This window comes from Mirounga angustirostris, unplaced genomic scaffold, assembly GCF_029215605.1.
Source record: "Mirounga angustirostris isolate CCGP_5_RB_7025 unplaced genomic scaffold, mMirAng1.0.hap1 SCAF_5, whole genome shotgun sequence".
NCBI classification, from domain to species: domain Eukaryota; kingdom Metazoa; phylum Chordata; class Mammalia; order Carnivora; family Phocidae; genus Mirounga; species Mirounga angustirostris.
Genome location: NW_026991713.1, coordinates 10,617,833 through 10,630,600, shown reverse-complemented (window position 1 = coordinate 10,630,600; position 12,768 = coordinate 10,617,833). Strand labels below are relative to the sequence as shown.

At 59.3% G+C, this 12,768-nt stretch overlaps 2 protein-coding genes across 3 annotated transcripts; one reads left to right on the top strand and one right to left on the bottom strand.

The window, feature by feature from the left end:
- The first annotated feature begins 1,275 nt into the window (after positions 1-1,275).
- On the top strand, positions 1,276-9,097 carry CDC42EP1 (CDC42 effector protein 1). 2 transcript variants are annotated; one of them, XM_045872568.3, is made up of 3 exons: positions 1,276-1,435; positions 5,686-6,438; positions 7,791-9,097. In XM_045872568.3, the coding sequence occupies exons 2-3, from the start codon at positions 5,976-5,978 to the stop codon at positions 8,471-8,473; spliced, it is 1,146 nt and encodes a 381-aa protein (XP_045728524.1). In that variant the 5' UTR covers positions 1,276-1,435; positions 5,686-5,975; the 3' UTR covers positions 8,474-9,097. The 2 variants fall into 2 exon arrangements, with proteins under 2 accessions (XP_045728524.1, XP_045728525.1); XM_045872569.3 differs by lacking the exon at positions 1,276-1,435 and adding an exon at positions 2,485-2,622.
- A 118-nt stretch (positions 9,098-9,215) lies between these two features.
- LGALS2 (galectin 2) lies at positions 9,216-12,356 on the bottom strand. The gene is made up of 3 exons (XM_045872570.3): positions 11,290-12,356; positions 10,000-10,156; positions 9,216-9,835 (listed from the first exon to the last, which is right to left on the bottom strand). Exons 1-3 carry the CDS (start codon positions 11,415-11,417, stop codon positions 9,689-9,691), a joined length of 432 nt encoding a protein of 143 aa, XP_045728526.1. The 5' UTR covers positions 11,418-12,356; the 3' UTR covers positions 9,216-9,688.
- Between the last annotated feature and the right edge of the window lie 412 nt (positions 12,357-12,768).

Genomic DNA, 12,768 nt, shown 5'->3' with positions numbered 1-12,768 from the left:
AGCAGGTGCCGGAATTCTTTGTGCCTCAGTTTCCCCATCTGTCCCTCTGTCCAGCTGGGGAAAAAACGCCCTCCCTTGGTGGCCAGCATGAGGATTCAGGGAACCCATGCAAGAGGCCTTGTCTCCTCCACCGGGCTGTAAACATGGCCCTCCTCCCAGGCCGATGATCTCCTCCAGCCACACCTGCCTCGGCCCATAGATCCTCAGCTCCAGATCTTTGCTTGTGCCGTCTCCCGCCAGGTGTGTGTGTGTGCGTGTGTGCGCGCACTTCCACGGTGTTACCCCTGTCTATGTGTCCTTTACAACTTAAGTCCGGTATCACCTTCTCTGGGAAAACTTGCTGGGCCCCTCCACTCCCCTGGAGGCTGTTAGGGGTCTCTCTGTGCTACCACAGCCCCCAGGACTTCCTGCCTGTCCCCAGGGAGCTCACAGGATCAGAGGAGGGCAAAAAAACATGAGGCAGGGATCCGAGTTCTAGCTCCCCTCCCTGAGGATGACACAGGGTCCGGTGCAGGGTGGTTCCCTGCCCCTCCTGGGTGGGATTGGGGGGTGCTCAATAAAGCTTTCTAAACCCATCCATCTGAGGTGTGGTCTGGTGTACCTGTTCAGCAAGCCTCCTAGGTGCTGACAGAGCAGAGAACACCTAATAACCTAACATCCGATGCCTACTATTACCCTATTTTACAGATGGGAAACTGATCCCCAGAAAGGATAAGCAGTGGCGAGGGCAGGAGAGGAAACCAGGCAGCTGGGTTCTAGGGCCCCCACCACACCACACACCACTCTACAAGTTGCCTGCTGTGGTCTGCGCCCCAGTTGGGCTCAATCAAGTCTGTGTCCCAGCACCGCTGAGGCCTGCGCTGGATTGAAAGGAATCGGGAACTGGGAGAAAAGCAGTGGGCATCCCAACTTGTAGAACTCAGGGTCTCTGCGGGTCTTTCTGGCATTCAAGGCCCCGGAGACCCGAAGGGAGCGCCTGGGGAGCCCAGGAGCCAGAGTTCTCAGGTCTGGGCGCCCCAAGGCCCCGCGGGGAGCCGCCGGGGGAGGGGTGGCCGCCGCCGACCCGCGTCGCCCCGCCCGGGCACCCGCACGTTCCCCGGGTCCCCTCGTCCCTGCCGGGAGTCGGGGGCGGCGGGTTAGGGCCCCGGCCCGGCACCCTCGCCGCCCCCCTCCAGCTCTCGCCGCCCCTGGGGGCGGCCCGACCGGTGCCCCGGAGGGGGCCCGGCCCCGCCCGCGGGCGGGAGGAGCGAGGCGCGGGGAGGGAGCGCGCCCACACCCCGCCCCCGCCCCCGGAGCCAGCCCGCGGAGCCCGCGGCCAGGGCGGCGCAGACCGGCCCAGCCACTCGCCCCGGCTGCGCGCCGCGACGCGCTGCCGCCGTCCCTGCCGCCGCGTCCGCCCCCCGGCCCCCGGCCCCCCGGGGCTCGCCGAGCGAAGGTAACAGCGCCACCCGGGCGGGCGTGGACGCCGACGGGGGGGGACTGGCACCCGCCTAGGCGCCCGGGGGCTGGGGCGGGGGAGGCCAGCCTGCCGAAGGCGCCCCCGGTGCCAACAAGGAAGGCCCGGCCGCCGGCCGCGGGAGCGGCGCGGGGGTCCCTCCAAGTTTGGGGGTTGTTTTGTACTGTCCCCGGCGAGCCGAGGGGCGCAGAGAGTTGGGGCGGGTGAGCGGTGAAGCGGGCTGCGGGAGGAGGGGGCGAGCAGAGGGCCGTCTACGCTCCTTCCTGCCCTGGGAAAGGAAGGGAAGGAACGGGGAGGGGGCGATGTGCCGGAATGTCGGGCCCCTTGGCGAGGCCGGCGCGGAGAGCGGGAAGTGGGGGGCGGGAGGGACCGCTGGGGAGATGGACCAGGCACCCTGCCCCCTCCCCAACCACCGCATTCCAGGCCGAGTGGCGGATGAGGTCATCCCGTCCGGTTCCCCTCGGGCCACGGCAGCCGGCTGTCCCCTTCCCCCGCGGAGCGACCCTCCCCATTCTAACCCCCTGCCTCCCAGAGGGAATGTTTTATGGCCCAAGTCTTCCGCGACTTCCAATGCCGACTGGCCTCGAGATTGTTCTGCCCTTGCCCCAACCAGGCAAGACCCGCGAAGCCTGAAGCCCATTTTTGAGACCGGGAAACTGAGGCTTAGAAAGGCGGAGGGACCAGTCCGAGGCCGCCCCAAACGCGTTGTGGGGACTGGAACCCAGGACTGGGGTGGGGACACTTGGTCCGTGGCCACCCCCCTCCTCGAATGGAGGGCTTCGGCCCTAACTTGGAGTGGTGGACCAAGAACCGTCTCTCCCCATCTTTCCTCTTACTCCCCTATGGCCCCTGGTGCTCCCTCCTAAGCCCTCAGAGTCCAGCAACAGGGCCCCCTCTGAGGCTGCAGACAACTTCTGGCCTTTTCTGGCCTCGGTTTGCCCGTCTCTCCACCTGGGGGGGGGGGGGCGCTTCAAGGGATACGAGGGGCCCCAGGGAGTTAATCTTTCATTCTAGGGCCAGAACTGTCCTGACCCAGGCAGGGCCGCGCTGTCCAGAGATACCGGTGGTGTTACCCAGCGGGACACCGGCGGGGAGGGGGCTGTGTGCATGTGCCTGGCCTCCAGGGTGACAGGTGGTGCGCTGGCAGGCACGCGGGTGACTCTCAGGTGAGCGCCAGGGTGCAGCAGCCCAGCCTCGGCCTCCCCAGTGTCGGACAGCCCCCCCTGGCTCCACCGCCCCGCGGTGCCTCCACAGCGGCCCCTGTCGGCCACTCGGAAAGCATGGTCCCTGCCTGCCCCCTCAAGCCTTGTCCTTACGGTCATTACCACCATTGAGTAACCTCTTCCCAAGTGCCCCAGCCTCACTATCCTCTGTAGGCTAAATACGAGGACCGCTAGGACCTGAGGCTGCTGGGTGACCACTCCTGCCCAGTTCAGGGGCACTGAATCCACACAGAGTCTCCGGCCTCCCAGCCTGCCCTTCCGGAGCTCAGCAGCTGGGCATTGCCTCCTCCAACAACTCTCCCTGGGCCCCTGGGGTCCTACCCCTCCCCTGACATTTACTTGTGATGGTGACAGAATCCCAGGGAGGCTCCGGCCACGCCACGTTTTTTTTTGCTCTGTGACTTGGGGCAAGTCAATCCCCTTTCTGCGCCTCATTTTGTTCACCTGTAAAATGGGTGTCGTGAGCGTTAACAGGTAGTAATCCCGGGCTGGTGAGGGGAGGTGGGCCTTGCACCAGGACACCTGGAGCCCCTCTTCCTCCAGGGCCAGGTGGGGCACACCTGATCGCCAGCAATAATACCCTGCAGTCAACAGCTGGGGCCAAATAGCTACCATTAAGGGGGCCCCCAGTGAGAGATGTTAGTGTTAGCATGTTGGATTTGAACCGGGGCTGCCCTGCTCCAGGACCTGCGGCTTTAATTACCTCACCTTCCACTCTTATAACTCCTCTGGGAAAGGACCAGCTTTCGATGCTGTTCTTGTTTTCCACGTGGGAAAATAGGTCCCCAGTAGCAATGCCCTGCCCTTCGGCCCACAACCTCTCTATTGGCAGGGTCTCTTTATTGCAGTGGGCACGGTGGAGGGGTAAGGAGAGACCTTTCCGAGGTGCCCAGAGGCACCTGGTCTCACAAGTCAAAATGGCCATGGGGATTCGGTGGGGGCCAGAGTCCCTTTTGCAGAGAGAAGAGTGGATACTTGGCGGTGGGGGCTGGGAGAGAGGTGGGTGTAGCCACAAGGCAGACACAGGGACCCCTCACATGACATCTCAGGGTGACCCCCCCTCCCCAGTTCCTTCCCCCGCTCACAGAGTCATCCCTCATCTCTGCAGAGCTAGGAAACCTGCCATGTACCTGCCAGGACCTTGGCCAAGTCCCTTCCCTCTGAACCTTGGCTCTCCCTGTAAAAATGGGCTAACCCCTCAGCTTTGCAGGGCTGTTGGAGTCCGGAGACGTCATGTACTGGTTGGCCAACGGCAGAGTGCTCCGTAACTTCAGCAAACATTCCATGAGGACTTGGTGCCGAGGACTTGGTGCGGGGGGTGCCAGGGAAAGGGATGATTCAGACACCGCCCCCCCCCGGGGGAGGAGTTAGGACTGGGGGAGGATCAGATGGTGGGAAGGGAAGAGAATGTAGTCAGAGAACAAAGCAAGCTTTGTTTTATTGCTTGCTTTGTTTTTATCTTGTTATTTAACCTATTTTGAATTTCAAATAACATTCAAAGGGCAGTATTGAGATTTTTCTGCTTGGAGGTGGCAGCGAAATTAAAAAAAAAAAAAAGGTTGAGGCACAGATCTAGGTGTTCTTGTTAAGGATTATTATCAACTTTTATCAGCTGAGGTCCCAGGCCCGTGGAGATAGGTGACTTGCTCAAGGTCACACAGTGAAGCTTTTCCCCACCCACCTACCTACCCTCACTTGGAAGGTGGCAAGGGGTGATCCTTCGGCAGGAAGGTCATCGTAGCGATCTCCTGCGATTGAACCCCTGTTGATTTGGCACTTGCCACGTGCAGAGTTCAAGCTGGGTGGAAGGAGGGAGGAAGACAGGAACATCTAGACAGCGGCCCCACCTTCACAGTGTGTTGCCAATCTGGGGAAACAAGACTGGGCTCCAGGAGCCAGTCAAAGGCTATGTGAGTCAGAGGCTCTGAGTTCAAGTCTCGACTAGCTCTCTTGATGGGACCTTGAGCAAACTTGGACCCTCTCTGGGCCACAGGAGAACCAGAGGTCAGACCATAGGCTCATAGGCATTCTCCAGACTGCACTTTCTATGATAATAGAAAGGATGGGGTCAGACCAAGAGAAGCTTAGAGAAGGATGGGGCGGGGGAGGAGGCAGGGAGATCAGGAGGAGGTGGGCAAGGAATAGCTTTTGGCACCAACTGAGCTTTTTCCAAAATTTGTTCTCTGACGACAAGGCACCTACCTCAATTTGAAAAACTATAGTAAAATTCTTTCCTGCGGGCCTTCTCAGAGCCTTGAATCTGCTCAGGCATGTAGTCGGCAGCTGGGAAAAGCCACTTTTGACCACAGGACCCTTTTTCCAGGAAGCACCTTGAGGCGGAGGGTTCTGAGGAACCTCTGTGCAGGCTGTTTACACAGCAGTTCCCAAAGCCTGTGGCAGGGCACCTCCTCCCTCCTGGCCTCTCTGAGTGGAGGACAGTTGAACCCACAGAGAAGGGAGGTGATTTGCTCAACCTGGCAGCAGAGGAGAATGTAGCTTGGGGCTCAAGGGCTCTGGGTTTGCAGGGGAGGGTGGGGTGAGGGGCGCTCTTCCTCGCCATTTTGACTCAAGCAAGTCACTTCACTTCTTTGTGCCTCAACTTCTCTAAAATAGTGCCTCCCTCAGGGCTGTCATGTGGGTTACATGAATGACAGAGGTAATTTATCGGCACTTAGTAGGTGCTTCACAGACGGTCTGGGTATAAGGACCATCCGTGCTTCTCACTGCCCCCCATCTCCAGCGTACAGCTGGATGGATTATTCTGTGCCCCTCCCAGCAGTCCCTGCTCAGAGGCAACCACGATTCCGACTTTATCACTCTTGTTTCCTTTGCCTGCTCTTAAATGTCGAGTGCCCAGAATTCTACAGCGTGTCCTCCTTGTGCGCCTGCTCAGCATTTTGTCGGTGGCCCCCATCTCTTTCGGTGGGTGTAGTCACCTGTTCTCTCTAGCTGTGATTCGGACCCAGGATCCCCTGGGCCCACCATCATTTTCTTTCTTTCTTTCAGGTCTCTATCGCTGGGCAGAGAGGAGCTGTCCACACTCGAGGCACCACTCATACCTTCCCTGTTCTTGGACAGAACACCGACAGCTGCTTCCACGGGGCCGGGAGCCAGGCCCCAGGGAGAGACCAGCCATGGGCCTTCCACAGCCTCAGCATTTGGGGGCGACACCTTAGGAGCGCAGAGGGGGCAGCCTCCATCCACCCCCTTTCACGGGGAAGGAGGGAGCTGAGAAGTGGACCCTGCGCCCAGGCCCCGGGGGGGCATGCACCAGCCGCTGTGAAGAGCCAGAGCTGATGCCGGGCCCCCAGGGGGCTGGAGGAGCCCCTGCCATGAGCCTGGGCAAGCTCTCTCCCGTGGGCTGGGTGTCCAGCTCGCAGAGCAAAAGGCGGCTGACGGCAGACATGATCAGCCCCCCGCTTGGGGACTTCCGCCACACCATGCACGTGGGCCGTGGTGGGGATGTCTTCGGCGACACCTCCTTCCTCAGCAACCATGGTGGCAGCTCTGGGAGCACTCACCGCTCACCCCGAAGCTTCCTGGCTAAGAAGCTACAGCAGGTGCGGAGGGTAGGGGCGCCGCCGCGGCGGCTGGCCTCCCCGCCCGCACCCTCCCCTGCTCCGCCCGCGGTCTCCCCGATCATCAAGAATGCCATCTCCCTGCCCCAGCTCAACCAGGCTGCCTACGACAGCCTCGTGGTGGGCAAATTCACCTTTGACCGCAGCCCTGCCAACTCCACGGACGGCCGCTCCAGTTACGGTGAGGGCCTGGGCTCGCTGCTTATTTTTTAGGTGCTGAGGTCCAGAGGGTTCGATGGGTCAGCCTAGCCTCCAAGTGAGCACTTTTCCCCACATTAGTTTGGTCTCCCCATGGAGGTCAGGCCCAAACTCCAGACCGTGGGTGGGGTGGGGGTCAAGGGGTACAAACCAGCTCACTCCCCAAAACACGCTGAGGTTGAGAGGTGAGGAGCTGAGGTTTGAGTCCTACTTGCCTCTAACTTGCCTCCCCATGTCTGGGCTCCTGGCTGAGCCAGCCCGTTCCCACCCCACCCACCCCCCACCCCCATCCCCGTCCCCTTCAACCGAGGCAGCCCCTTGACAGCAGAATGACAGAGTGGAGAGACTGGGAGTCTGGGCTCTGGATTAAAATCCTGCTTCTACCTGATTTCCAGCAAGCCGACTGCCCTCTGTCAGGTCAAGTCCCAGCCTGTATAATGGGTACATTAGGGTCATTGCTGAGACTCAGAGATGTGATACGTGTATCAGGCATGGCCCAGAGTCACACATAGTAGGTGCTCGGGACATAGGAGCTGTTGCTCTGTTGTTGTTATTTGAACAGAAGTTCCTGTGACTTGACCAGTTTGGAAAAAACACTCCCAGGGACGGAAACCAGAGGTCCCTCCTGCTGTGGTGGGGAGTGGCAGGTGCCTCGGTGGTTCCGCTGTGCCCCTCACCTGGGAACCCGGGCCCCTGCTGCCACCTGGTGGCCATTCCCTGCCCTGTGGCTTTGCCTCGCTGCGGGGGGCCGCCTCCCGTGCTCGGCTCTGGGAGGGCTGCTCAGAGCTCCCCTGGGGGCTGGTCCACAGTAAGCACACCCTGGCCTCGGGCATGGCAGTCCTGGAGCCAGAGGGTGGAAGAGGTCCTTTGCAGGGCATCTGCCTGTCCTTTGAGTCTGATTTCTGTGCAGTCAGACCCTGGCTGCTGGTTCCATCCCACGCGCTGTGGGTTTGCCTGCAACCCTTGGCCCCTGTCATGGAAGGGGACTAGCGACCATGACCATCAGTTGTGACTGAGAGTCAGGAGGTTTGAGCTCCAGGCTTGGCTCCACCTTCAGACTCTGTGACCCCGGGGCAAGGCTTTCCCCTTGTCCCAAATTGAGTCTTACTTTCTTCATCTGCAAAATGGGAATGAGGACTGTGTCCATTTTCCACTTCTAGGCTTGATAGGAAGATCCTGTGAGAGACTCCAGGGTTCACTATATTGGAAAGAGGGGAGAAACTGAGGCCAGATGCGAGAGTGACGTGCTAGAGGTCACAGAGCAAGCTGGCTTTCCTCTCCCCAATTCCTGGTTAGGGACCCCAGCTATGACCCTGCTCCCCATTTTTCTTCCAGGCGTGGACTCTGGGTTCTGCACTATCTCCCGCCTGCCTCGCCAGGAAAAGCCTCGTGACCGAGACCATGGTAGTACCTTCCCCTCTGAGTCCGGCCTTCGCCGCTCTGACTCCCTTCTGTCCTTCCGCCTGGACCTCGACCTTGGGCCATCGCTCCTCAGTGAGCTGCTGGGGGTCATGAGCCTTTCAGAAGCCTCTGCCGCTGAGACCCCAGCCCCTGCCACAAGCCCCCCAGCCCCTGCCTCAAGACCCCCGGCCCTTGCCACAAGCTCCCCAGCCCGTGCTGCAAGCCCCCTGGCCCCTGCTGCAAGCCCCCCGGCCCCTGCCTCAAGCCCCCAACCCCGTGGATACTGCCCCAATGGGGTAACCGCTGGGTTGGGCCCAGTGGCTGAGGTGAGGGCCGGCCCAGTGGAAGAGTATCCCCGTGCACCTGCTGACGTGGCCCCTGGCAGGCACCGGGGAGCAGGCTGGGGGGACGACCAGGGCAGCCGCCACTACACTGGGATAGATGCCTGGAGCCAGGAGCTAGGGGGGGTGCTGCCCCAGGCTCGGGCTTCTTGGGAGAGCCTAGATGAAGAGTGGGGTGCACCCCAGGCAGGCAGCAGGGCCCCTGTGCCCAGCACAGTGCAAGCAAACACCTTCGAGTTTGCGGATGCTGAGGAGGACGATGAAGTCAAAGTGTGAGTGGCCGGCCATGGGCTCAGGACCCTGCCGGGGCTCAGGGCACCACCCAGGAACAGCCCAGGTACAGAGCCAGCGCCTGATAACTAAGTCCTGCCCATGATCGATGGGAGAACGCAGTTGCCCCCCAGCCCCTCCACACCTCTGCAGGACAGACATGGGAGGGAGGCCAGAGGAGACCAGCCTTGTTCTTGGTCCTGCTGGGCTGCCTTGCCCAGCCCCCCTGCCACTCTGGACCCACGGCCATTCCTTAGGCCCACCCCCAACCCTGTGCCACCCCCACTGGTTGGAGGGCCCAGCCTCACAGTGCAGCTTTTGTGCTGGAAAAACTGTCCTTGCTGGGGGGTGGGGGTGCGGGGTGCATACCACACAGAGCCTTTGTTTCCTCTCCCAAAGGGACCACCTGCCCCAGCCCTCCTAGAGCTGCCCCCAGGAGGGTCCCTGCTGCATCCCTGAGAGCCCCAGCCCTTGCTAAGGCTGCTTCCCCAACGTTCCAACCCTAACCCCTGACTTATCCCAGAAGTCTCAGAAAAAAGTCAGGTGTGACCTCACAGGGGAGGAATCCCACCTTCCTGTGCACCCCAGACCTGCTTCTGGGTCCTGATTAAAAAAGGCTTTTTGATAAAAGGTGTCCTGCAAGATGCTTGGGGACCTGGGAGAACAGGGTCAACTCCACCTGCTTAAACAGCCTCCCATCATGTTCGGAAAACCAAAGAATCGTGCCCCCCCCAACCCACACCCCCAGGGCCCCCAGTGAGGGGAGGGGCCGAGGCAGGGGGTAATGAGTAACCAGGCTGGAATGAACGTTCCAGCGATAAAGAGGCCCAGGTGGGAGCCTTATCTACAGTTCCTGGAACAGCCCCTGGCCCAGGTGCCTGCAACCAGTGCCTGCCCCGCAGTCCCACAGGGCAGCCGCGGGTGCTTGGACGTGTTTGGGAGCACATCCCAACCCCCACTTCGAAGCCCTGTGATCTCGTGCCTCAGTTTCCTTCTCTGTATCATGAGGATGCTGGGGGCATGACAATGTATGGAAAACACCGGCCACAGAAAGACTGGATAAAGGCGGGTTCTTTTTGTTTGTTCTTCGCTTTAGTGGAGGAGAGTAGGGTCCCAGGGGCAGGAACTGCTGGGCGGCTGCTGGTCCTGTGTGACTGGGTAGAGAGGCTCTGGAGAGGGCATCTGTACCCGGGGTCTTCACTCTGGTGAGGTGCTATCCACTTAGTCAATCTTGAAGGAGGAGACATTCAAGCCGCCCTGCACACTCAGGTAGCTCAGATGGCTGTGGCCCAGCCTGTTGGGAAAGGTCAGCTGGTGCCCATCTGGCAGCTTCACTTCAAATCCGTCATTCCCAAAGGTCACGGTGATCTGTGGTGGGAGGGAAGGTGTCAGGGAGGCAGGAGGCCCCGGAAGTGGGCCAGGGCAGCTCGCGGAGGCTCAAACAGTGCCAACGCGTGTCTAGGCCAGGGGGCCCTACCCTCGGGGCTCTCCCGTGGACATGCTCCTCAGGCGCCTTTCCCCTTTGACCTCACCTTGACCTCTGACCCTGGGCTGAAGCACATGTGACCTTCCCGCTGCTCCTGCCCCCAGTTGCCATCCCGTGTGTTGCAGATGATGGCGGAATCACGGAAGCGTGGGTTGAAATGCAGGTTCAGCTTCTCTGACCCCTGGCCCAGATTAATCACAAATCTGCAGGGAAAGGGGTAGCAAGTCAGGATTGGGGGCCAGCCCTGGGTAAAAGTACTTGGGTTGACCCCAAGCTGAAAGAATCATGAAAGAAAGGTGTCAATTGAGGCTTGTGCCTTAAAACAAGGGAGGTGACAACCTGGTCAGACCTAGCACGGGAGTACCACGTTCCATCTGGCACCTGGGCTAAGGCTCTTGACAGGAGGGTCACTGAGAGTGACAGTCTCAGGAATCGGGGTACCTGTCCTGGGGGAGAGAATTGCTGTCCTTAGATATTTGGAGGCCTATTGAGTTTGGCCCTAAACAGTTAAGCTAAGGTGGTGAGCTCCCTGTCATTACAGGTATTCCATCAGGGGTTGTGTGACTTCTTGACAGGATCACTACAGCCTGGGTTAGACGGTCAAGGCCCCTGAGAGTAGGACACTCCGAGTCATGAATAGAGTGCCTTCAGTGGGAGGTCTCAGACCAGAGGGATCACAAATGTCTGTAAACTTGAACCCAAGTAAGAGAAAGGGGTGACTCTGCTCTTGGCTCCTACCCTCTACATCAGCCCGCCCTCACCAACCAAAGATTCATGGAGATCGGCCCCAAGAAATTCTATACTCGATCAGCACACAGGTAGAGCCGTGGCTGGTTCTAACCGAGAGGAAGCAAGTGAGACCCCTTAGCGCCCCCTGGTGGCTGTCTCTGGGGTAATGTGTATGAAAGGCTGGCCTCTGCCCATTCAGCTGGGTTAAGAGAGTGATGGGGGGGGGCGTGGGCTTTCAGTAGAGACCCCTGACCCACAGGGGGCTGGGCAGAGCTCCAGGGGCTTCTCCACTTGCCCCCTCAATGTCTTTGGGGGCCACGGAGCTGAGCATATAGCATGAGCTGTGAAATTCTGAGGGTCCCAAACACCCTCAGCCATGAAGGCAGGCCCCTCACAGGAGGGGAGCCAGCAGGGGCGTGGGAGGGTGTGGGAACGAGCAAGGATGTAAAAAAGGCCCGTTTGGACTGGGGTCGCTCTCCTCTGTGTCCATCTCACAGGGCTGCCCTGCCTGCCCCCGCCTTCCAGGCCTGTTCCAGGCCTGTGGACAGCTCCCCTGCCCCCTTCTGTCCCGCCCCACCCCCCACCCCCCACCTCTCCCCTTGCTCACCCATCAGCATCACTGGCAATCTTGCCCTTGATCTTCAGGGTGGTCCCCAACTTCATGTCCATGTTCGTCATCTCAAATTTTCCCTGTGCCAACCGAGAAGCATTCCATAAAAAGCCCATCACACGCATGCCCAGAGCCCTTCTGCTGGTGGGTCCCACTCACACGCCAAAGGTCGCACTCCCCCTCTGCACACTCGAGGGCACTGAGCTGGGAAAGGTTCCCCCATCATTAATATAAGAGATTTGGACTGGGTGGTCTCTGGTGAAGGAGGAAAGAGCGGGCAGGGATGGGATGAGTGGAGAAGCAGAAAGTGGGTTGGGAAGGTCTCTGGGCCACAGAGCTCCCCTGAGAGGGGAGGGAGGGGACAGCATCATCCCCGCCACACTTGACCCCACCCGTGGCATTCACATCCTGCAGCCTATCTGTACCAGCTTGAACGGTGTCTCCCAAAAAGTTATGGCCACCTGACACCCGTGGACATGACCTATCTGGAGATGGGGTCTTTGCAGATGTAATCAAGATTTGTTTAGGGTAGACCTTAAATCCAATACGCCTGGCATCCTTATAAGCAAAGGGAAAAGTGGACCCAGAGACACACACACAGAGGTGAAGGCTCTGTGAGGAAAGAGGCAGAGAGGGGAGAGGTGCAACCACAACCAAGGACCGCCACGAACTGCAACCACCGGAAGCTGGAATAGACAAGAAAGGATCCTCCCCTGGAGCCTTCAGAGGAAGCGTGGCCCTGCCGACCCCTTGATTTCAGACTTCTAGCCTCTAAAACTCTGAGAGAATAAATGTGTTACAGCGGCCACGGGGAACTAAGACACCTTCTGACCCTCAGATGCCCTCTGTGATCCAGTTGCCCAAATGCCGGAGACAGAGGCTCAGAGAGGGGCAGTGACTTGTCTGAAGCCACACAGCTATGACAGAGAATCAGGGACGGCAAAGAGGATCCACTCAAACTCCTGCGTTTTACAGATTGTGACCTTGGGCAACCTCCTCCCCCAGCCTCAGTTTCTTCGTCTTTATAAAGCTCAGTAGAGGGGCGCCTGGGTGGCTCAGTCAGTTAAGCGTCTGCCTTCAGCTCAGGTCATGATCCCCGGTCCCGAGTTTGAGCCCCAGTTCAGCAGGGAGTTTGTTTCTCCCACTGCCCCTCTCCCTTTCCTTGCACATGCTCTCTCTTTCAAATAAATAAAATCTTTTTTAAAAAGCCCGGTAGGGCGCCTGAATGGCTCAGTTGGTTAAGCAACTGCCTTGGGCTCAGGTTATGATCCTGGAGTCCTGAGATCGAGTCCCACATCGGGCTCCTTGCTCAGCAGGGAGTCTGCTTCTCCCTCTGACCTTCCCCCTTCTTGTGCTCTCTCTCTCTCATTCTCTCTCTCGAATAAATAAATAAAATCTTAAAAAAAAAAACCAGTAGGTGTTGGCAATTATTATTATTCCTAATATTATTATTATTACGGACGAGCAACTGAGTCT